The sequence below is a fragment of the Mirounga leonina genome, unplaced genomic scaffold, assembly GCF_011800145.1.
Source record: "Mirounga leonina isolate KUSES-001 unplaced genomic scaffold, KU_Mleo_1.0 Mir_488, whole genome shotgun sequence".
Classification (NCBI taxonomy): Eukaryota; Metazoa; Chordata; class Mammalia; order Carnivora; family Phocidae; genus Mirounga; species Mirounga leonina.
Genome location: NW_023270777.1, coordinates 10,582,914 through 10,603,098, shown reverse-complemented (window position 1 = coordinate 10,603,098; position 20,185 = coordinate 10,582,914). Strand labels below are relative to the sequence as shown.

Below are 20,185 nucleotides of genomic sequence, written 5' to 3'. Positions count from 1 at the left end.
CGAGTCCCGCATCAGGCTCCCTGCTAGGCAGGGAGTCTGCTTCTCCCTCTGACCCTCCTCCCTCTCATGCTCTCTGTATCTCATTCTGTCTCAAATAAATAAATAAAATCTTAAAAAAAAAAAAGTTATGCTCACACTATAGTCTAATAAGTGTGCAATTGCGTTATGTCCCCGAAATGTATGTACCTTAATAAAAAATACTTTATTGCTGAAAACTGCTAACCATCCTCTGACCTTTCAGTGAGTCCTAATCTTTTTGCTGGGGGAGGGTCTTGCCTCAGCATTGATGGGTGCTGACCTGTCCAGGGTCAGGGTGGTGGTTACAGAAGGCTGGGGCGGCCGTGACAATTTCTTAACATAAGACAGCAATGAGATTTGCTGCATTGCTTGACTCTTCCTTTCACGAATGAGTCCTCTGTAGTACGAGATGCTATGTGATAGCAACAGAGCCCCAGAACTTCTCTCAAAATTAGAGGGGATCCTCTCAAACCCTGCCGCCGCCACCTTCTCAACTAAGTTTGCAGAATCTTCTAAATCCTTTGTTGTCATCTCAACAGTCTTCCCCAGGAGTAGACTGCATCCAAGAAACCATTTCTCTGCGCATCCCTAGGAAGAAACTCCTCATCTGTTCATGCTTTATAATGAGATTGCAGCCATTCAGGCCCATGTTCAGGCTCCATTTCTAGTTCTTGTTGTCTTGCTGTTTCCACCATATCTGCAGTTACCTCCCCCAGTGAAGTTTTAAACCTCCAATTTGTAAAAAAAAAACAACAACAACAAAACCGCACTATCCGCAAGGCACAATAAAGCAAGGGATACCTGTACTCCATCCCGGGGCTTCACCTGCCCAATGAGAGGCCACCCCGAACCTTGGCTGGGACTACTGACTACCCCCACTGCCACAATGGGGGGGCCCCTGGAGGTCGTTTGAACAACTTTTTTTTTTTAATTTTTTTTTATTTTTTTGACAGAGAGAGACATAGCGAGAGCAGGAACACAAGCAGGGGGCGTGGGAGGGGGAGAAGCAGGCTTCCCACTGAGCAGGGAGCCTGTTGTGGGGCTCAATCCCAGGACCCTGGGATCATGACCTGAGCCGAAGGCAGATGCTTAATGGCTGAGTCACCCAGGCGCCCCAGTATCTCCCTATTTTTAACATAGGCAAATAATTCCAAGCTTTAGAAAAGCTCTCTGTGAGTCATTCCCCCATACTGCTGGTAAGTCTAAATTGGTACAATCTCTAAGGACAGAGTTTTGACATTAACGATTAAAATTATAAGTGCAATATCCTGTAACTTGGCACTTGGACTTCTGGATATTCACCCAGCAGATATACTTGCAACATGATAACTTATTTCAGGATTGTTTCTGATGGCAAAAAATCAGAATGGATTTACCTATAGGGTGCTGGTTAAAGAGATTACATTTGTAGGGCGCCTGGGTGCCTCAGTTGGTTAAGCGACTGCCTTCGGCTCAGGTCATGATCCCGGAGTCCCGGGATCGAGTCCCGCATCGGGCTCCCTGCTCGGCAGGGAGTCTGCTTCTCCCTCTGACCCTCCCCCCTCTCATGTGCTTGCTCTCTCTCATTCTCTCTCTCTCAAATAAATAAATAAATAAATCTTTAAAAAAAAAAAAAAAACTTATCTGTGAACTGGGGCACCTGGGTGGCTCATTAAGCGTCTGCCTTCGGCTCAGGTCATGATCCTGGAGTCCCGGGATCGAGTCCCGCATCGGGCTCCCTGCTTGGCAGGGAGTCTGCTTCTCCCTCTGACCCTCTCCCCTCTCATGCTGTTTCTCTCTCTCAAATAAATAAATACATAAATAAAATCTTAAAAAAATAAAGAGATTACATTTGTAAGGGGATACTAGTCGCTGTAAAAAAACGACACATCAAAAGCCCAAGTGACAAAAGACCAAAATAGGTAAATTGGAATTCATCGCCATTAAAAACTTTCAAATTTTAAAAACGTTTGTGCTTCCAATGATACCATCAAGAAAGTGAAAAGACAACTCGCAGAATGAGAATATTTGTAAATTACGTATCTGATAAGGGACTTAGGTCCAGAATATATAAAGAACTCTTGTAACTCAACAATAAAAAGGGAAATAACATAATTAAAAACAGAGGATTTGAACAGACATTTCTCCCCAAAAAGACAAACGGCCAATAAGCACATGAAAAGCTGCTCAATATCATTTGTCATTAGGGAAATGCAAATCAAAACCACGATAACATATCACTTCATGCCCACTGGGATAGCTCTAAAAAAAAAAAAAAAAAAAGGGTGCCTGGGTGGCTCAGTTGGTTGGACGTCTGCCTTTGGCTCAGGTCATGATCTCGGGGTCCTGGGATCGGGCCCATGTCGGGCTCCCTGCTTGGTGGTGGGGGGGTCTGCTTCTCCCTCTGCCCCTCCCCCGCTCCTGTGCTCTAAGTAATAAAATCTTTAAAAAAAAGAAAAAAGGAAAGTAACAAGTGTTGGTGAGGGTAAGGATGTGGAGAAATTGATTGGAACCCTCAAATATTGCTGGTCAGACTGTTCAATGAATGCAGCCGCTGGGGAGAAGTTTGGCAGTTCTCCCAAAAATTAAACATAAAAGTTTACCGTATGACCCAGCAAGCTCACTCTAAAGTATAGACCCAAGAGAAATGAAAACATGTCCACACAAAAACTTGTACAGGAACATTCACAGCATCATTGCTGACGATCGCCAAAAAGCGGAAACAACCCAAATGTCCATCCACTGATGAATGAACCAAATGTGGTCTATCCATACAATGGAATGGTTTTGGTCTTAGAAAGGAATGAAGTTCTGATATGTGCAAAAGGATGAACCTTGAAAACATGCTAAGTGAAAGAAATCAGACACAAAAGGTCACACACTCTAAGATTCCATTTGCAAGGAATGTCCAGAATGGGCAAATCCAGAGACAGAAAGTAGATTAGCGGTTGCCAGGGGCTGAGGGGAAATGAGGAGTGACTACTAATGAGGCTCTTTTTGGGGTGGGGAAAATGTTCCAAAATTAGGCTGTGCTTGCACAACTCATATGGACATACTAAAAACCACTAAATTGTAGACTTTGAAGTTTTATGGTCCATGGATTTTATCTCAAATAAGCTATTACAAAAGAAAAAGAATGAGGGATCTCTCTGGTTATTGAGACTTACTGGTCTTCAGGAAAAGTGTATATAATTTGCTATATATTAAGGAGGCTTTGGACAAGAATGTGTATTTGTATTTGCTCTGTTGACTTTGTACGGACAATAAAAGTAACCACCCGGAGTTAGGACCAAGATTTTTCACTTAAACCTTCTTATAATGAGTTTTGAGCCAAACGAAACGATTTTTTTTTTCTTTTTTTTAAGATTCTATTTATTTGAGAGAGAGGGAGGGAGTGAGCACAAGAGGGAGGGGAGGGGCAGAGGGAGAGGGAGAAACAAGACTCCCTGCCAAGCAGGGAGCCCGCCTCAGGGTCAGATCCCAGGACCCCGGGATCGTGACCTGAGCGGAAGGCAGCTGCTTAACTGACCGAGCCACCCAGGCGCCCCTGTAATGATTTTTTCTTAAAGAAATGGTCAGTCATGTTGGCTGCCACAGAGCACAGTAAGGCAAGGACTGAAGAGTGTCTGCTGGATTTGACTATAGTTAGATAATTGATGACTTTTCCAGGACACAGTCAGGGCCGAGTGGGGGTAGAAGCCAAGCAGCTCATAGTGGATTGAAAAGTAGATGAGAATCAGTTTTCGTCAGAGAATGTTGAATAGCCTATAACTTGTACACCAGCCCAGCTGAACTATTTACAGAGAATTAAAGTGAACATAGTTTGAGAGTCTCTTGGGAGATTCTGTTTTATTCCTGGATCATAGAGGACCATCACGCAGCTGCGCACTCGGTCCCTGAAAAGATGTGTTTGTGCCTTGCTTTTGTAGGCCCTCTACTTACACTGAGGGTCACCGTGGGCCTTATACTGCATGTACGTCAGTTAGGGAAGATTGTCTACTGTATCCCATAAAGAAAGGCCATCAAAGAAATATTTTCAGACCTCAGTGACAGAAAATGTTCACTTTCCCCCAGTATGGTTTATTCATTAATATTCAATACAAATCATGTAACAGGTTATTTGGCTTTTTGCTCTGCTGTGGGAAAAAAATCAGAAACGAATTTATAGTTCAGCCTTAACTGAGGACACCCATATGATCTTTGTATGTCTAAATATTAGGTAGCCGTTTTTCCAGAGGCTGACCTAATATTTATAAATATGTTCCTCCTTGAGTGTTTAAAAATGCAGTATCTACGTTTCCGTTTTAATGTACGATCCCAATAAACCTCTGAAAATTCAGTGCCCGCCCCAAAAAGTGTGGGAAAGGGTTACCAAAAAGAAACTGTCACCATTAGAAAAGAGAAGGAGCTTCTGGGCAGCTGATAATTTATCCGAATTCTGTACAACTGGTGTTGAATTTGTGAAAACTGATGGAACTATATATACACCTAGGTCTAACTTTCTGCATGTGAAAAGTAAACAAAAACACAACAAAATACACAAAACAAAACATACACAATATTTTTATTTCTTTTTTAAACAAAATTTTAGGGAAGCGCCTGGGTGGCTCAGATGGTTAAGCATCTGCCTTCGGCGCAGGTTATGATCCCAGGGTTCTGGGATCGAGCCCCACATCGGGCTCCTGGCTCAGCGAGGAGCCTGCTTCTCCCTCTCCCTCTGCCTCTCTCCCTGCTCATGCTTTCTCTCTATCTCTGTGTCTCAAATGAATAAATAAAATCTTAAAAAAAAAAAAATTTAAAAAAGTGTGTGGGCTTGCCAAAATCCATTTCTGGTCTGGATCCACTTTTCAGCCCCTAGTTTGTGATGTAAGGAATAGACCCTCGATCTGGCGCTCAGTCTATTGGGTTCCACCGGTCATTATTCCAGGGCAAAGAAGAACCTGCAGAGCCTGCGTTCCTTTTCTTCTCGGTCTCCGTACCTTCGCCTACTCGTCTCCCCAGCTCCAGAGCCCTTCCTTCTCTTGTCACTTGGTGAAAACTGCCACTTTTGGTGTCCCAACTGCAAACGCTCTTCCTTACCGGCACGACCTCGAGCTCCCTGCTGAAAACCTTTCCTCCCCACCAGGTACCTACTGCCTCCCCGTGTCACCGCTGCCTCCTCAGCACTGGGCTTTTAAGGGACGGTGCTCGATAAATATTTACTCTACGAATGGACTACGGGCTCTGGACTGGGACAGAGCCACCAAGCGGAGGGAACACGCCGGAGGCCTGGAAAACCCGAGCTGAAGCCCAGGGACGCCGGAAGCTGTGCGGAGGACCAGCCACCGGAAGTCAGTGGCGGCTTCAGGCCGGACGCTCTAGAATCGCGGAGGCCCAGGGTCTCTGTGGTTGGACGCCTCGGATCCGTCTACTTGGGGTGGCGTATTACCAGAGCCGGGTTCCCGGGGCCGATCGGGAAAATAAGGGGGTGGTGCATCATTCCTCGGGCGATGGGACTGACAGGAGAACAGGGGCCTGAAGGAGGGGGATTTCATGAGCCAGCCGACAAGGTAACATCTACGCACCTGAGCCCTTCCGAATCCCGGGACCAGCGGCAGTCAAACCCGTGGATGGCGGTGCGCAAGCACGCACGGGGGCGTTGCCTTCCATTCGCGCGGCTCCTGGGACAGCTAGCGCGCATGCGTCAGAAGACTGCGCGGGGCGGAGAGCCTGCAAAGCGCCGAGCGCCCTTTGGGCGGCTCCCGCGGGCGAGCTGGAGAGCGGCGCGCGCGCGCAGGCGCGCGCGGGCGGAGGCGTGGCTTCCTCTGCAGGTGATCTCGGATTGGGCGCAGCAAGTCGAAGGGGTGGGAACCTCCGCAGAGACCGCCCAGCGATTGGCCAGAGGCTGGAAGGAGCGTGGTCGGGGGAGGCGGGGCGGGGGAACCGGCGGGGCAGAGCGCGACGCGGAGGTGGTGGCGGCGGCCTTGAACAAGTGAGCGAGCGACTCTTGGAGTACTCCTCCTCTGGGTACGGGAGCCCGGGGAGGCGGGGAGCGCCGGCGACCTCCGAAGGCCTGGAGGAGGCGTCGGAGTGAGGCGCCATTCGGTGAGTGTTGACAGAGAAAAGCGAAGTGCCCCGCCCCTCCCTTTCTTCCTGGACCGCGCCTGGCGGCGCCTCCCCCACCACCCACTCTGCGTTCCACACTGGACCTGAGCTCTGGGTTCCAAGTCCGGGTGTGGGAAGACTACGACGTGCCAGCCGCTCTCTTTCGCTCCCTCTCCGGCCCCCGTCGGCTTAGGGAACTTGGAAATTCCCTGGTCCTGCTCCCCAGCCTCACAGAGGGGAAACTGAGGCCTGGCGGGGGAGGCGGGCCGCTCCTCACCAGCGTCTCCACACAGACGCCATGGCTGAACCCCTGAAGGAGGAAGAAGGCGAGGACGGCTCTGCGGAGCCCCCCGGGCCGGTGAAGGCGGAACCCACCAACACTGCTGCCTGTGTAGCGGCCAAGAACCTGGCCCTGCTCAAAGCCCGCTCCTTCGACGTGACCTTTGACGTGGGGGACGAGTACGAGATTATCGAGACCATAGGCAACGGGGCCTATGGCGTGGTGTCCTCTGCGCGCCGCCGTCTCACCGGTGAGCCTCCCTGTCGTGCACCGCTTACAGCTGTGGAAGCCGGTCCCGGAGAGTGAGAAACCTGCCCCCTCTCAAGCAGCCAGGAAGGAAAGCTGGGGTCTAAAATCTGGTTCAAGGCAACAAATACTGGTTAGGTGCCTTTGGGTGCCAGGCTCTGCGTTGGGCACAGTTCTCTGAAACTGCCATGGTGCTGGTGCTTATTTCCTTAGAAAAATGACAGCCCCGGTTAGACCAGAATGGAGATCCTATCTTTGGTTTCTAAAGGAGAAATGTATTCTGGAGCCAGAGACTGGTGCAAGGAATTGGTGGTGGGATGGGCGAGGTCTGAGATAGAGAGTGTGGGGAGGTAGAATGAGCACAGGCTTTAGAGTCAAGACTCTACCACTAACTACCTGTGCAGCCCCCAGCAAGTTGCTGAGCCAGGGTTTTGTCATCTCCCAACTTTGAATGGTTAGTATCTGCCTCAGGGTAGGTGTGAAGGGAAAATCTGATAACGTCCGTAAAGTGCTTGGCACGTAGTAGGTCCTTGCTATATGATGGTGGTCATTCAGTGTATGGTAACTGCATTCTAGAAGAGAGATGTTGAAAGGGGCGTTTTGCCAATCTGCAGCTATTCTGAGCTACCTCATGGTATCTGCCTTTTCCCTGCTCCCCAGGCCAGCAGGTGGCCATTAAGAAGATCCCTAATGCTTTTGATGTGGTCACCAACGCCAAGCGGACCCTCAGGGAGCTGAAGATCCTCAAACACTTCAAGCATGACAACATCATCGCCATCAAGGACATCTTGAGGCCCACCGTGCCCTATGGCGAGTTCAAATCTGTGTAAGGAGCAGGGATGGGAAAGGAAGGCAGAGGTGGGACCTGAAGTTTCTGAAGGGCAGCTGAACCTAATGTAAGGCAGGCTGGGAAAATTCCCGTGATTCCAGACCATTGTCCCTTAGGGCTTTGCCAGGGACAGCTGGTTGCTTGAGAAGAGGCAGATGCTGCTGTTTTATAGAATCTCGGTATGTAGGATGGCGCATGTAGGACGTTCATACAGTAACCGCACTCTTCTACTCTCGTAGCAGATATCCCCGGTCAGTCATAGAACACTTTCTTACAAAAAATGGGCAGGCCTTCATAGTTTTCCCAGTCTTTCAGGCAGCCATGCCAAACAATGGAGATGGCCCTAAAACTAAATCTGTTGGTCAGCCTTGGTTTAGTCCAGCCCCATCTTTTCTTTGATGGGGAAACTAGATCTAGAGAGAGAACTGATTTCACTTAAGTTCATGGAAACGGAGAAAATCTAGAATCTTCATACCCTGCCGTTGGCCCGTGCAGAATGCAGAGATGAGGCCATTACCTGTCGAGCTGGGAGCGTGTAGTGAGGCTGGCGCGTGGGCAAGGTAGCCATGCCTGTCTTTCTTGTCCCCTCTAGCTATGTGGTCCTGGACCTGATGGAGAGCGACCTGCACCAGATCATCCACTCCTCCCAGCCACTCACTCTGGAGCACGTGCGCTACTTCCTGTACCAGCTGCTCCGGGGCCTCAAGTACATGCACTCGGCTCAGGTCATCCACCGCGACCTCAAGCCCTCCAACCTGTTGGTGAATGAGAATTGTGAGCTCAAGATTGGTGACTTCGGCATGGCCCGTGGCCTGTGCACCTCGCCCGCTGAGCACCAGTACTTCATGACTGAGTACGTGGCCACACGCTGGTACCGTGCTCCTGAGCTCATGCTCTCGCTGCATCAGTACACGCAGGCCATCGACCTGTGGTCTGTGGGCTGCATCTTCGGTGAGATGCTGGCCCGGCGCCAACTCTTCCCAGGCAAAAATTACGTACACCAACTGCAGCTGATCATGATGGTGCTGGGCACCCCATCGCCGGCTGTGATCCAGGCTGTGGGGGCTGAGCGGGTGCGGGCCTACATCCAGAGCCTGCCACCCCGTCAGCCTGTGCCCTGGGAGACGGTGTACCCAGGTGCCGACCGCCAGGCCCTGTCCCTGTTGGGGCGCATGTTGCGTTTCGAGCCCAGCGCCCGCATCTCCGCAGCTGCTGCCCTTCGCCACCCCTTCCTGGCCAAGTACCACGACCCTGACGATGAGCCTGACTGTGCCCCGCCTTTTGATTTTGCCTTTGACCGTGAAGCGCTCACCCGGGAGCGCATTAAAGAGGCCATAGTGGCTGAGATTGAGGACTTCCACGCACGACGTGAGGGCATCCGCCAGCAGATCCGCTTCCAGCCTTCCCTGCAGCCCGTGGCCAGTGAGCCTGGCTGCCCTGATGTTGAGATGCCCAGTCCCTGGGCTCCCAGTGGGGACTGTGCCATGGAGTCACCTCCGCCAGCTCCACCACCGTGTCCCGGCCCTGCACCCGACACCATTGACCTGACCCTGCAGCCGCCCCTGCCAGCCAGTGAACCAGCTCCTCCCAAGAAGGAGGGTGCCATCTCAGACAACACCAAGGCGGCCCTCAAAGCTGCGCTGCTCAAGTCCTTGCGGAGCCGGCTCAGAGGTGCCTTGCGGAGGCAGTGGCCGGCCAGGGAGTGGGGTTGCAGAGGGGTACTCCCAGCTTGGACAGGCCACAGACTCTTACCTTCCCCCTGCCAACTCTCTGCAGATGGCCCCAGCGCTCCTCTGGAAGCTCCTGAGCCTCGGAAGCCGGTGACTGCCCAGGAGCGCCAGCGGGAGCGGGAGGAGAAGCGGCGGAGGCGGCAGGAGCGAGCCAAGGAGCGGGAGAAGCGGCGGCAGGAGCGGGAGCGCAAGGAGCGGGGGGCCGGGACCTCTGGAGGCCCCTCCACTGATCCCCTGGCAGGGCTGGTGCTCAGTGACAATGATCGCAGCCTGCTGGAGCGCTGGACTCGCATGGCCCGGCCCCCAGCCCCCGCGCCAGCCCCAGCGCCAGCCCCAACCCCAGCCCCAGCACCAGCCCACGCCCCGGTCCCAACGCCCAGCCCAGCCCAGCCCAGCAGTCCTCCTGCTGGCCCCCCAGCACACCCTGTAGGCTCCACCCCTGGTCCTGCACCGCAGCCCGCCTGCCCACCCCCTGGCCCCACTCCCCACCCGGCCAGCCCTCCTGGGCCCGTCCCTGGCCCTCCTCCACTCCAGACTGCCACCTCTAGCCTCCTGGGCCCCCAGTCGCTTGTGCCACCCCCCGGGGTGCCTGGCCCCAGTGCTGTCGGTGTTCTGCCTTACTTCCCATCTGGCCCACCCGCTCCGGACCCCGGAGGGGCCCCTCAACCCTCCACCTCAGAATCACCCGATGTGAACCTGGTGACTCAGCAGCTGTCCAAGTCACAGGTGAGAGGCTGTGAAGACACCTGGATCAGGGCCCTGGGAAATGGGTTTGGGAAGTCCTTGCTGTTTGGCAGGGGCGGGGGGCTGGGAGAGGCTGTGGTGTCTCTTTATTCCGTGAGCACTGAGTGGCAGATGGGCCTTTATCTCTGAGCTTGTTCTCTTGCTCTTAGAAGGAGCACAGTGCCAACGAACAGGTCGTTGGGAGACAAGTAAGATGCTTCCTAGGAAGTGCGAGGGCTGGAGACGGGCCCTCGACCAGCGCCCAGTGACTGGCCAGGCTGGTGCTGTCACCCGCAGCTCTCCCGCAGAGTCCGTGGGAGCATCGGGACAGACTTGAAGACCTCTCTTTGCTCTTGGTAGTGCCTGGCTTGTAACCTGTCATCATCCGTTGCAGGTGGAGGACCCGCTGCCCCCGGTCTTCTCGGGCACTCCAAAGGGCAGTGGGGCCGGCTATGGTGTTGGCTTTGACCTGGAGGAGTTCCTAAACCAGTCTTTTGACATGGGCGTGGCTGACGGGCCACAGGATGGGTAAGATGCTGGACCAAGCTTCTGGAATGGGCCTGTGGGTAGGGTTTCCAGGTGCAGCAGGAGCCTGCCTGTGGGATGGGCAGGGAGCCAGCCTAGGCTCACAGTGCCTCTCCCCTCCACTCTCCCTGCAGCCAGGCCGACTCAGCCTCACTCTCGGCTTCCCTGCTTGCTGACTGGCTGGAGGGCCACGGCATGAACCCTGCCGACATTGAGTCCCTGCAGCGTGAGATCCAGATGGACTCCCCGATGCTGCTGGCTGACCTGCCGGACCTCCAGGAGCCTTGAGGCCCACAGCCTGTGCCTTGCTGCCAGGGGCAGACGCAGCTACAAGACTCACAGGAACGTTTCCAAGGGCTGGACCCCTGGGCCCAGCAGTGGAAGCTCAGCTTCGATGATTCTGCAGGTTCATCTCAGACACACTCTGCAGCCTTAAGCAGCCACCTGAGCCACCACCAAGCCATGGCAGGATCAGGAAACCTCTACTCCCTGAGCGATCCTTTTCAGTATTGTATTTTTTTTATTATTATTATTGTTATTATATTAATATCGTGACACGATCTTTTTGCCATCCAGATAAGGCCTGTGAAATATAAGGTTCCCTTTAGTGCCTAACTCTAGTTGTGTTTTTGGAGTTGAGAGCAGGGTGTTGTCATAAGGGGAGCAAGGAGGAGCCGGGTCCTCACATTTGGGGGTCAAGCAAACACATTTGCACGCACAACAGCCAAAGCAGTTTGTTCAGATCCTGAGGTTTTATTGAGCTCTTCACTCCCCACCTCCTTCCAGCCCCACAGAGGTTGTCCTCTGTCCCCCCACATGGTCAGACCTCAGCCCTGGGGCAAGTGGGGGGACCGCGTAGCTATGCCTACCTCGGTTGGAGCTGTTTTAGAGTAGCGTGCAGTAGCTGTGTGAAATACGGTTTTGGCATTGAGCTTTGGGGGCCTGGGGCAGGCGGGAGGGGGCAGCGGAGGAGGACCGTGAGGTGGGGCTGGGGGCCCATTGTGCTCACCACTGGGGAATGAGTTGGTGGGAGGGAGGCTGAGGACGTGGCCGGGGGGGTTACTGGCCTGTGGCCTGGCACACGCCATGGGTATTGGTCAGACTACGCCAGCCCAGTCTAGCACGCTAGGGGGGCTCCAGACGGAGGAGTCCACAGCAAGGAAGCTGGCTGAGGTGGATCACGAGCCCACAGCCTCGGAGAGCGGCTCGCGGCTCTCCGCCTTGGGGGGAGGGCGGAGGCAAGGAAGAGTCTCGTGGAGCCCAGTCAGGTCCAGGCAGGACTGCTGCGCCTTTCAGGGGAGGCTGGGAAGGCTGCAGGCCGCATAGTCGTGGGTGGGGGCAACAGAGGCCTGGCTTTGAGGTGGACACCCTGGGTGTGACAGGACCCACTGGGGCTAGAGCCACAAGGCCCCCCTGCGGGAAGCAGGTGCTTAGAGAGCAGCGGGCAGGGGCGGGTGGGGCCGGGGTGCAGAGGGAGCACTCGTGGAGACCCCGAGCGGCCAGGGGCGGCTTGGGGCCTGATGGGGGCCAGCCCCTCAGGCCCGGCGGATTTTCATCTCCGTGCGCTTGAGGGAGTAGTAGAAGCCCTTCCACTGGGCCCAGTTGATGCCATTCGCGTAGGAGAGGTGGGAGCCACCCAGGTAGAAGCCGTTGAGGTTGGCGAAGTGGCAGCTGCGGAACCAGAAGGCTCCCGACGAGAGGGCCGCGCAGTTCTGCACAAAGAGGTCCTGGTCCCGGTCGAAGGTGGAGAACTTCTGGCCGCTGTGGTAGGACAGGGAGTCACCTGGCAAGAGGGGAGGAGGGATGGGGCTGCTGAGGCGGGGAGCTGGGCCCCCGAGCTGGCAGGGATGGGGGTGACAGGCAGGAGTGACGCCGTGAGCGATGTCACGTGGCAGCCTGGCGGGATGGGGCGCCCTCCCCGAGCCGGCCGTCGGGTAGCTGTGCTTGTGCATGAAGAGAAGCAGCCGCCCCTCGCAGGGCTGCCCGGAGTGAGCGGACGCAGCTTCTCCGGGGGCCCAGGCCTGAGCTGGTTGGGAGCCAGCACGGCCCCTCCAGGCCGTGAGGGGGAGGGAGGGGCCTGGAGGGGGCCGGCGGGGGAGGGGGGCCCAGCGGGCAGTGCCAGCCCCGCCTTCTCCCCCGACGGCCCCTCGTTCGGCCCGCAGCCGGGGATACCTGCCCCGCCGTCCTCGAAGCCTGCCACGTAGAGGGTGTAGCCGTCCTCCTCCGCACTGACCGCGTTGGGCGAGATGGAGAATTCCGCGTACTTGGCCGCAGCCGTGTTGTTCTCAAAGTCCTCCAGGTCCACTCGCAGCTCGTACTTCTGTTTCAGCGTCAGGAGGTGCAGGTTCTGCAGCCCTGGGGGGCGGGGGAGGGGCGGCTGGTCAGCAGAGCCCTGGCTCGGGGCAGCCCCCGGCCCACAGGCCGCCCCCGGCCCCACCTTACCCAGCCAGTACTCCCCGTCGGCGCGGCCAAAGCCCAGCTTGTAGTCGTTCCAGCCCCGGAAGAAACTCACTGAGCCATTGAATCTCTTCTGGAAGACCTGGAGCAGAGAGGATAGGCCTGGGTGATCAAGAGTCCAGGGGGCGGAAGCCTCACCCAGGCATGGACCCTGTGACGCTGAGGGGGTTTTGTTGAAAGACTGAGCTGGCGCCTAAAACAAGGCCCACGCCGGCCCCAGGCCCCTCAGCGAGCAGCTCGTGGGCGCCAGGGAAAGGTGAGGGGGATGGTGGTTCTAGAGTACTGGGGTGGGCCATGTGACCTTGGGCGAATTACCTCACCTGCCTGGGTTTCGGGTCCTCCGGAAAGCGTACCTGTCCCCCAGGATTACTGTGAGGGTGCAGGCACTGACCGGCCTCAGGCACCTAGAGCGCAGCCATGGTCGCAGCTCCCAAACTCTGCTGTGGGTGTCGTGAGCCCCGGTTTAGAGATGGAGAAACTGAAGTGCACGGAGGTGGAGCTTGGTCCCACAGCCGGGACCAGAACCGGGCCTCCGTTCCTTCCGCCCACTCACCGTCCACTTCCCGCCCTCGGTGCTCATGTCACAGAAGACAGGCACGGGCACGCTGGGGCCTGAGGGGTAGATGAGGTACACGCCGTCCGCCTGATAGCCCTGGGCGTAGATGTCATCGCAGTCCAGGGGCTGCTGAAGGCAAGACTTCTCCAGAGCTGGGGGCGGGGGCAGGGACGGTGAGGAGACGGGGACCGAGGCGCGACCGGCCCCTCAGCGCCCTGCCGTTTGCCTCCCTCCCTGGGGTCCCAAGAACTCGAGATTTCCTCCAGGGGGGATGCTCCAGCTTCGTTGCCACCTGCCCCGTGGTAGAGAGGAGGCGGGGATGGCATCCTGCAGGGGCTCAGCCCTGAAGCCTGCCTCCCAGAAACGAGGGCTCGGAGGAACCTCTCTTCCCCCAGCCTGTCGGCCAGGCTTACCATCTCCCCGGATCCCGGAGACCTGGGGGGCGCAGGGGGGCGTGGAGAGAAGCAGCAGCAGCGGCAGGGCCAGGAGGGCCTGGGACAGGACAACAGGGTCACCTCACTGCACCGCCCCCCCGCGCCCCCGGCCAGCCCCAGAGCCCCAGAGCCCCTTGCGTTCGCTGCACTTGTCCCTGGTGCAAACCACCCCCTGCCGGGCACCCCTTCTCTGCCCTCCGGCCCCTCTTTCCATGTCTGAGAAACCCCACTGTCCGGGACAGCCTCGGGGCCCTCATAGTTTGGGAGTTCACAGCCCCCCTCTCCGGTAAGGGTCCCCGGTGCCGCGAGTCCCCCAGCCCCAGGCCCGGTACCTTCATGCTGCCAGTTGAGCTCACAGCGGCAGGGTGTCTGCTACCCCAGACGGAGCCCCAGACTGCACCCGCCCAGAGTTATGTGCTGGGCCCTGGCCAGCCGCCCTGGCCCCGCCCCCTGTCGCTGCAGAGCCCCCCTCTCCCCTCCCACGGCACTGAACCGGCATCTGCTTCCACAAGTCAGGGGGGCCGGGGGGAGGTGGGGCCCGGGCCAGGGGACCACCTGTGTCTCATTAGGCCTGTCAGGGGCAGAGCACTGGGGATGTTCACTCCCTGCTGAGTCACACGACTCCCTGGAGCCCCTCTACCACCCGCCCCCTGGACCTGTGGACGCCCTGGCACCCCCAGCCCGTCCTCTGCTTCCTCATGCCCCCCTCCCTCTCCCCCACGATGTCTTTATTTTCTCCTCCCTTGGCCTGTGTTTCATCAGCCTTTGGGGGAAGGCTAAGGAGCGGTGGGGAGGGCGTGGGTATGCCTGGGTTCTGGGGAGGGGGAGGCCCATTCTGGGGGAGCAGAAGGCTGGGGAGGCCGCCTCAGAGCTCCTGATGTGGGAGCCTGTCTGGGGCTGGAGGGGGATAGGGGCAGCGGGGGCCAGGCAGGCTCCTGGCAGGGCTGGGACATTTCTGAGGCGTGAGCACAGCCTGCAGGCGTCCAACTGCTGTCTGCCCCAGCTCAAGCCAGGGCCCCTCTCCAGCCCCCCTTGCTCTGGCCCCTCAGGCCCCCTCCTTTCCCCTCCCGCAGAGTTCCTCCGGTGATGTGTCTGGCTCGCATAGCTGCGAGCTGGGGGCCTCTCTCCTTTCTCTTCACCTCACCCCACCCCCCTTCCTTCTCTCAACCTGCCCCTCAGACTCCCCACTAGACCCCTCTTAAGTAGTGTCCCATTTTCTCAGCCCTGAAAGCCCACCTCTTGCCTCCTGCCCCCACCGAGCCAGGGTGCCCTCCTGTCCGCCTCCCAACCTGCCCTGAGGCCCGTCTGCTCCTCTCCTCACTTAGCTTCCAGGCCGCCTTAGAACCCTCTCAGGGTGCTCATTGTCCCCAACCCCTTCATGGACGTCCCTGCTTTTTTCTCCCCCTCCATCCATCCTCTGCACAGGCTGCCAGAACAATCTTTCTAGACAGCTGCTCCGTCAATCACCTGCTTAAAGTCTGGTGGCTCTCCGCGGCCTCGGGGCTGAGGCTCAGCTTCTCACCTTGGACTTGAGAGGAATTTTAAGTCTGGCTTAGGCCTGCCCTAGGGACCTTATCCCAGACTGCTTGTGACTCATAAAGTACAATCTAGCCACACCAGATTTCTCGCCGTGGAGCACCCCCCCGCCCCCGCCTTTGCCTGCTCAGTTGTTCCCTGGGGGGCCCACCTATTGGTCATCTCTGCTTGGCTGTGAGTGCAAATGGGCAGGGTCAGCGCCATTCCTGCACACTTCGCGCACATCCCGGAGCCTGGCACGCGCGCTGATTCACAGATCAAATGTCTTTTGAGCACCTACTTTGTGCTGGCTGCTGGGGATCCAGTTTCCGCCCCTGAGGAGTGGCAAACACAGGCATTAGACACTTGGTTGCAAACGTAACATTGCGCCAGCACCTCTGTGGAATGGATGAGCAAACGAAGTATCCAGAGGCACAAGGTAAGAAAGTGACTCTGGCTCACGTCACCCCTAAGTCAATAAGCCCCTCGCATGAGCCCAGGCGGCTTTCGTGACTTGGTTCTGTAATTGCCGGTAACAGTTGTCTGTCTCCATAGTTGTGGCATGTCCTGGGGATTCTGGAGTCCGGTTGCCAGCATTCAAATCCGGGCTGTGCCGCCCGCTAGCTGGGGGGCCTCGGACAAGCTCTCTCGCCTCTCCGTGCCTCAGTTTCCCCCTCTGTAAAATGTGGATAGTCACAGTATCTCCTCCAAAGGGCTGGGGTAAGGATGAAGGACTTGTACATAACCTACAGCACACAACTATGCCTACGATCAGTAACTGATAAATATGAGCCGTCTCATAATCAGAAACCTCGCGATTGTTCCTTACACGAATGGATTGTCTTCCGTGTGATTTTTATCCTCGTCTGTGGAAGAGATAGTTGCTGGCATCGCGATATCCGATTTCCCGGGGTCCTAAGTGGTGCGGCTGATTGTCCAGCCTCCATTGATGGGGCCACATGTCTGAATTTTGGCCAAGAAGCTGCAAACGGTAAGTTTTGTAAAGGTGGGGAGCTATTCTGCCTTCTTCCTGCTGGGTTGTCCGGTTGCTGGGCACGATGGCTGGAGCTCCAGCCGCCACCTTGTAGAGTGAAGACGAGGCCCCATCAAGAGATGGTAGAAGGTGGGTGCGCCTGGCTGACTCAGTTGGTAGAGCATCTGACTCGATCTCGGGGTTGTGAGTTCGAGCTCCACATTGGGGGTAGAGATTACTCAAAGAAAAAGAGATTGCAGAGGGTGCTCAGGGAGGAGCTGAGTCCCTCAGGACCTCATGGAGTGGGTCCAAGGCCAAGCTCTGGACTGCCCTTCCCTAGGCCTCACGTGGAAGAGAGAGGAACTTTTATCTAGCTTAAGCCTCTGTTGGTTGTCCCCTGTTCCACACAGCTGAATCTAATCCTAATACATCCTTTCAGCAAATGCCTGCTAATTTTAGCACTGGCTACGAATAGGAAAATGACGAAAAAAAAAAAATCAGTCATCAAAACAAATAATAAAACGTGTAGAATACAACTAATAAACAAATGTAGGAACAGAAGAGACAAAGAAGCAATGAGGGATCAATCAGATTTTGCCTATCAGTTGCTTTTTTTTTTTTCCTCTACACAGGAATGTATGTAGGTGTGGCAAAGCAAGCAGTCTGTTCGCTGGGTGTTCTCGAGATTTGGTTTAACTCTTCAGGGAAAGAAAGAGGTTTGGTAACACAGCCCAAGGGTCAGGAACACCTCCTTGAAGATGCTGTCTGAAGGAAATACTCTGACATACTGAAAAACTACATGGATTAGTCAGTGGACATATTTATTGGCTGCCCGTGGTGGGAAACCTCCCGTGTTTGGGGTTCCCCCCCTTCAACTGGAAGGCAGGTGCTTGCTCTCCCAGGCTTGCTTGCAGGTCTGTTGAAGACACGTGACCTTGGGGTAGCCAATCCAATGCATTACCCTGGGCTTCATTTTTGGGAGGTAACCAATATAAGAGGCAGGAGAATGCAGAACTCCCTCTTGGGGTGGTGGTGACCCCAGAGGCGTCTGGCTTCTAGGTTCTCTGGCTGGTTGGTGGTGACTTTGCAAGCACAGAGCTGAGTCCTATTGGCTCAGGCTCGGGCTGCAAAACCTTCAGCTTGGATCTGCACTCTGGGCAATTGCTCTTCTCTGCCCGTGATCTGTTTGAAAAAGATCCCCCCTCTCAGGGGTGAAGATGTTTGTATTAGGGCCTTTTCACTGCCAGCAGACGCCAACTCTGACCAACTCTGTTGGGAGGCTTGCAGGGCCCGGGAGTTGTGGAGAACTAGCTTGACTGGGGGGCGGGTGGGAGCGGAGGCTGCCCCGAGCCTCTGGGAGGCAGGTCCTCCGTGGTGGTCTCGTAGTGGGGACAGTCTGTCAGGGTGATGCTGCTCACTGGACAGGCCATGTCTTTGCTTGAGAGCCAGGTTCCCGGAGGTGGGGAGCACCCGTCCCACTGGCCTTGGCTTGGGTCACTTGCCTGCCCACTTGGCATTTGCCTCTCTACCCCACCTTTCTCTGTCCTGCTCTTGTGGCGATGCGCGTTCCCATGGCCCCTGGCTTCTGGCTGGATTTGGCCGATGGGAGGCACCAGCAGGAAGAGAGAGGGTGGGGTGTCTCTCCCTGGCTCCTGTCATTCCCAGGACTGCAGTTTCAGCAATGGCTGTGCCCGCCTCCAATTACAGCTGCTGCCCTAACCCCCTTCACTGACCCCTATACCTCCATTTCCTCCCCTTACCCCTGCAGCCTGGGATGGTAAGCCCCCCTCCCCCATTGCTCTTCCCAGGGTACTCCAACATCCCATGCTGGCTTCCTTAATGCCCACACCCAAGTAAGTAGTCCCTTCATTAAATTCCTGACTAACGAGACAAAACAGCCGAGACTGCCTTTGTTTCTTGCCAGGACCCTGATTGCCCCAAGCTCTTACTTTGGTTTCGTCCTAAAAGCCCAGCAGCCCGTGGAATGTCTTAGACAACAGCTGAAGACAAGACCTCCCCGCTGTCTCTGCAGGTGCTGGGCCAGCATCATCTCCCCATTGGAGACACACAGATACAGAGAGAGAGAGAGAGAGAGAGAGCACGAGCAGGGGGAGAGGCAGAGGGAGAAGCAGCCTCCCCTCTGAGCCGGGAGCCGGATGTGGGGCTCGATCCCAGGACCGTGGGATCATGACCCGAGCTGAAGGCAGATGCTTGACCATCTGAGCCACGCAGGTGCCCCCCATTGACCTTTCCTAACTGCCCCTCTGCTCCTCACCCCACCTTCAGCTGAGCCAGAAACCGCTGAGGAGGAGAGTTTTCAAAGGGAACTCAAGGAGGGGAGAAGGGGTGGCCCCCAACCCAAGTGAGGGGGCTCCCAGAAGGATGAAGCTGTTTGCTAGGAGAGACACTGGCTGAAACAGGCTGCTGTTGCAGCAGGAGGCCGGCGGGGGAGGGGGGGGGCTGTTGGGAAGAGGACGGGGCCCTCGGGGCTACCTGCCGGACCAGGATGTGACCCTTGAGCACCTACTAGGACACATCCAGCACCCTTTAACCCCTCTATAGGCAGCAGGGAGCAGACACACCTTCAACTCTCCTGGAGCTAGAGGGGGAAAATAGTGACAAATAAGTGAAATGATGACAAGTAGTGACAAAGAAAGGGGGGTGGGGGCAGAGAAGAAGGTCATGGTGAGAAGGGGTGGTGGCTGGCTCGGGGTCCACGATCCAGCATGAGCTTTCGTGGTGGGGGACATATCTCTCACTCCCCATATTTTCCTTCCTTGTAAAGGGCAAAATGAGGAGGGATTTTGTGTCTGTCCCCACTTTTTTGGGTAGTTTGGGGCAAGTTCAGTGGATGGAGCTCAGCAGGTTGGAGAGAGGGAGGGTATTGAAGTTTGAAGCTGACCCTGAGGCCTTTGGAGTTAGGGTATGTTGAGACTTGATCTTATCTTCCGTCTCCTGTTTACCACCTGGGATTTATGTAACTTGGGTACTTGATTTTATTTTCATGTGTGAGAGATGTGCATACCGCATCCCAGGCAAACAGGCAAAGCATACAGATAAAAGGTTGGTTTTTTTGTTTTTTAAAATAAATGAATGCATGCACAGAGTTGGAAAAAAAGAGCGCTGAAAAGTCCTTTATTGCAAAACAGCAGTCCCCACCCTGGTGTTTCTGGGGGTGGGTCTTTTCCGGTTCATTGTGTGGCCACTTGGGGGCCCTTCCACACTGGAGGCTGTGTCCTCATTCTGAGAATGTGCGGCCCTATTACCCCTTCTTTAACTGCTTTCTTCTTCTCCATTTTCTCTGTTCTCTCTCTCTCTCTCTTTTTTTTTTTAAGCTTTAAAGATTTTATTTTTAACCAGTCTCTACACGCAACATTATACATATACTTATGACCCCGAGATCAAAAGTCTCATGCTCCACGGACTGAGCCAGCCAGGCACCCCTCTGTTCTCTTTCTGATAATTTTATTAGTTGGATGCTGGATCTCCCAAATCAACCCTTATTTGTTCTTATTTTTTTGCCTGACATTTTCCATCTCTGTGTTTTTAATTCTGATTTCTGGAACACACCCTTCAGGTCCAACATTCCTATTGACTAAAAAATTAGCTTTCGTGTTATTTTTATTTTCCAGTTCCTTCTTGTTTTAAGGGTTTATTGGGAGGTATAAGTTACATATCATAAAATCTACCCATTGTAAGTGTACGGTTCAACAATTGTGCCTTTAAAAAAATAGCCTTTATTTTTTATTATTTTTTAATTTGTATTTTTTCAAAGATTTTATTTATTTATTTATTTATTTATTTATTTATTTATTTATTTATTTATTTATTTATTT

At 55.0% G+C, this 20,185-nt stretch overlaps 2 protein-coding genes across 2 annotated transcripts; one reads left to right on the top strand and one right to left on the bottom strand.

Moving 5' to 3' along the window:
• Nucleotides 1–5,922: 5,922 nt before the first annotated feature.
• Nucleotides 5,923–11,029, top strand: MAPK7 (mitogen-activated protein kinase 7). The gene is made up of 7 exons (XM_034989697.1): nt 5,923–6,081; nt 6,375–6,611; nt 7,268–7,433; nt 8,029–9,107; nt 9,213–9,892; nt 10,284–10,417; nt 10,549–11,029. Exons 2-7 carry the CDS (start codon nt 6,380–6,382, stop codon nt 10,700–10,702), a joined length of 2,445 nt encoding a protein of 814 aa, XP_034845588.1. The 5' UTR covers nt 5,923–6,081; nt 6,375–6,379; the 3' UTR covers nt 10,703–11,029.
• Nucleotides 11,030–11,147: 118 nt separating this feature from the next.
• MFAP4 (microfibril associated protein 4) lies at nt 11,148–14,294 on the bottom strand. Its single transcript, XM_034989698.1, has 6 exons — nt 14,194–14,294; nt 13,841–13,919; nt 13,425–13,579; nt 12,857–12,953; nt 12,587–12,769; nt 11,148–12,197 (listed from the first exon to the last, which is right to left on the bottom strand). The coding sequence occupies exons 1-6, from the start codon at nt 14,197–14,199 to the stop codon at nt 11,950–11,952; spliced, it is 768 nt and encodes a 255-aa protein (XP_034845589.1). The 5' UTR covers nt 14,200–14,294; the 3' UTR covers nt 11,148–11,949.
• Between the last annotated feature and the right edge of the window lie 5,891 nt (nt 14,295–20,185).

Excerpts from the sequence above, each read along its gene's own strand:
- MAPK7 (XM_034989697.1), top strand. The coding sequence starts at position 6,380 with ATGGCTGAACCCCTGAAGGAGGAAGAAGGCGAGGACGGCTCTGCGGAG. Across the intron at positions 7,434-8,028 it reads TATGGCGAGTTCAAATCTGT|CTATGTGGTCCTGGACCTGA; the intron begins GTAAGGAGCAGG and ends TGTCCCCTCTAG. Across the intron at positions 10,418-10,548 it reads GCTGACGGGCCACAGGATGG|CCAGGCCGACTCAGCCTCAC; the intron begins GTAAGATGCTGG and ends CTCTCCCTGCAG.
- MFAP4 (XM_034989698.1), bottom strand. Across the intron at positions 12,954-13,424 it reads CCGAGGGCGGGAAGTGGACG|GTCTTCCAGAAGAGATTCAA; the intron begins GTGAGTGGGCGG and ends TCTCTGCTCCAG. Across the intron at positions 12,198-12,586 it reads CTTCGAGGACGGCGGGGCAG|GTGACTCCCTGTCCTACCAC; the intron begins GTATCCCCGGCT and ends CCCTCTTGCCAG.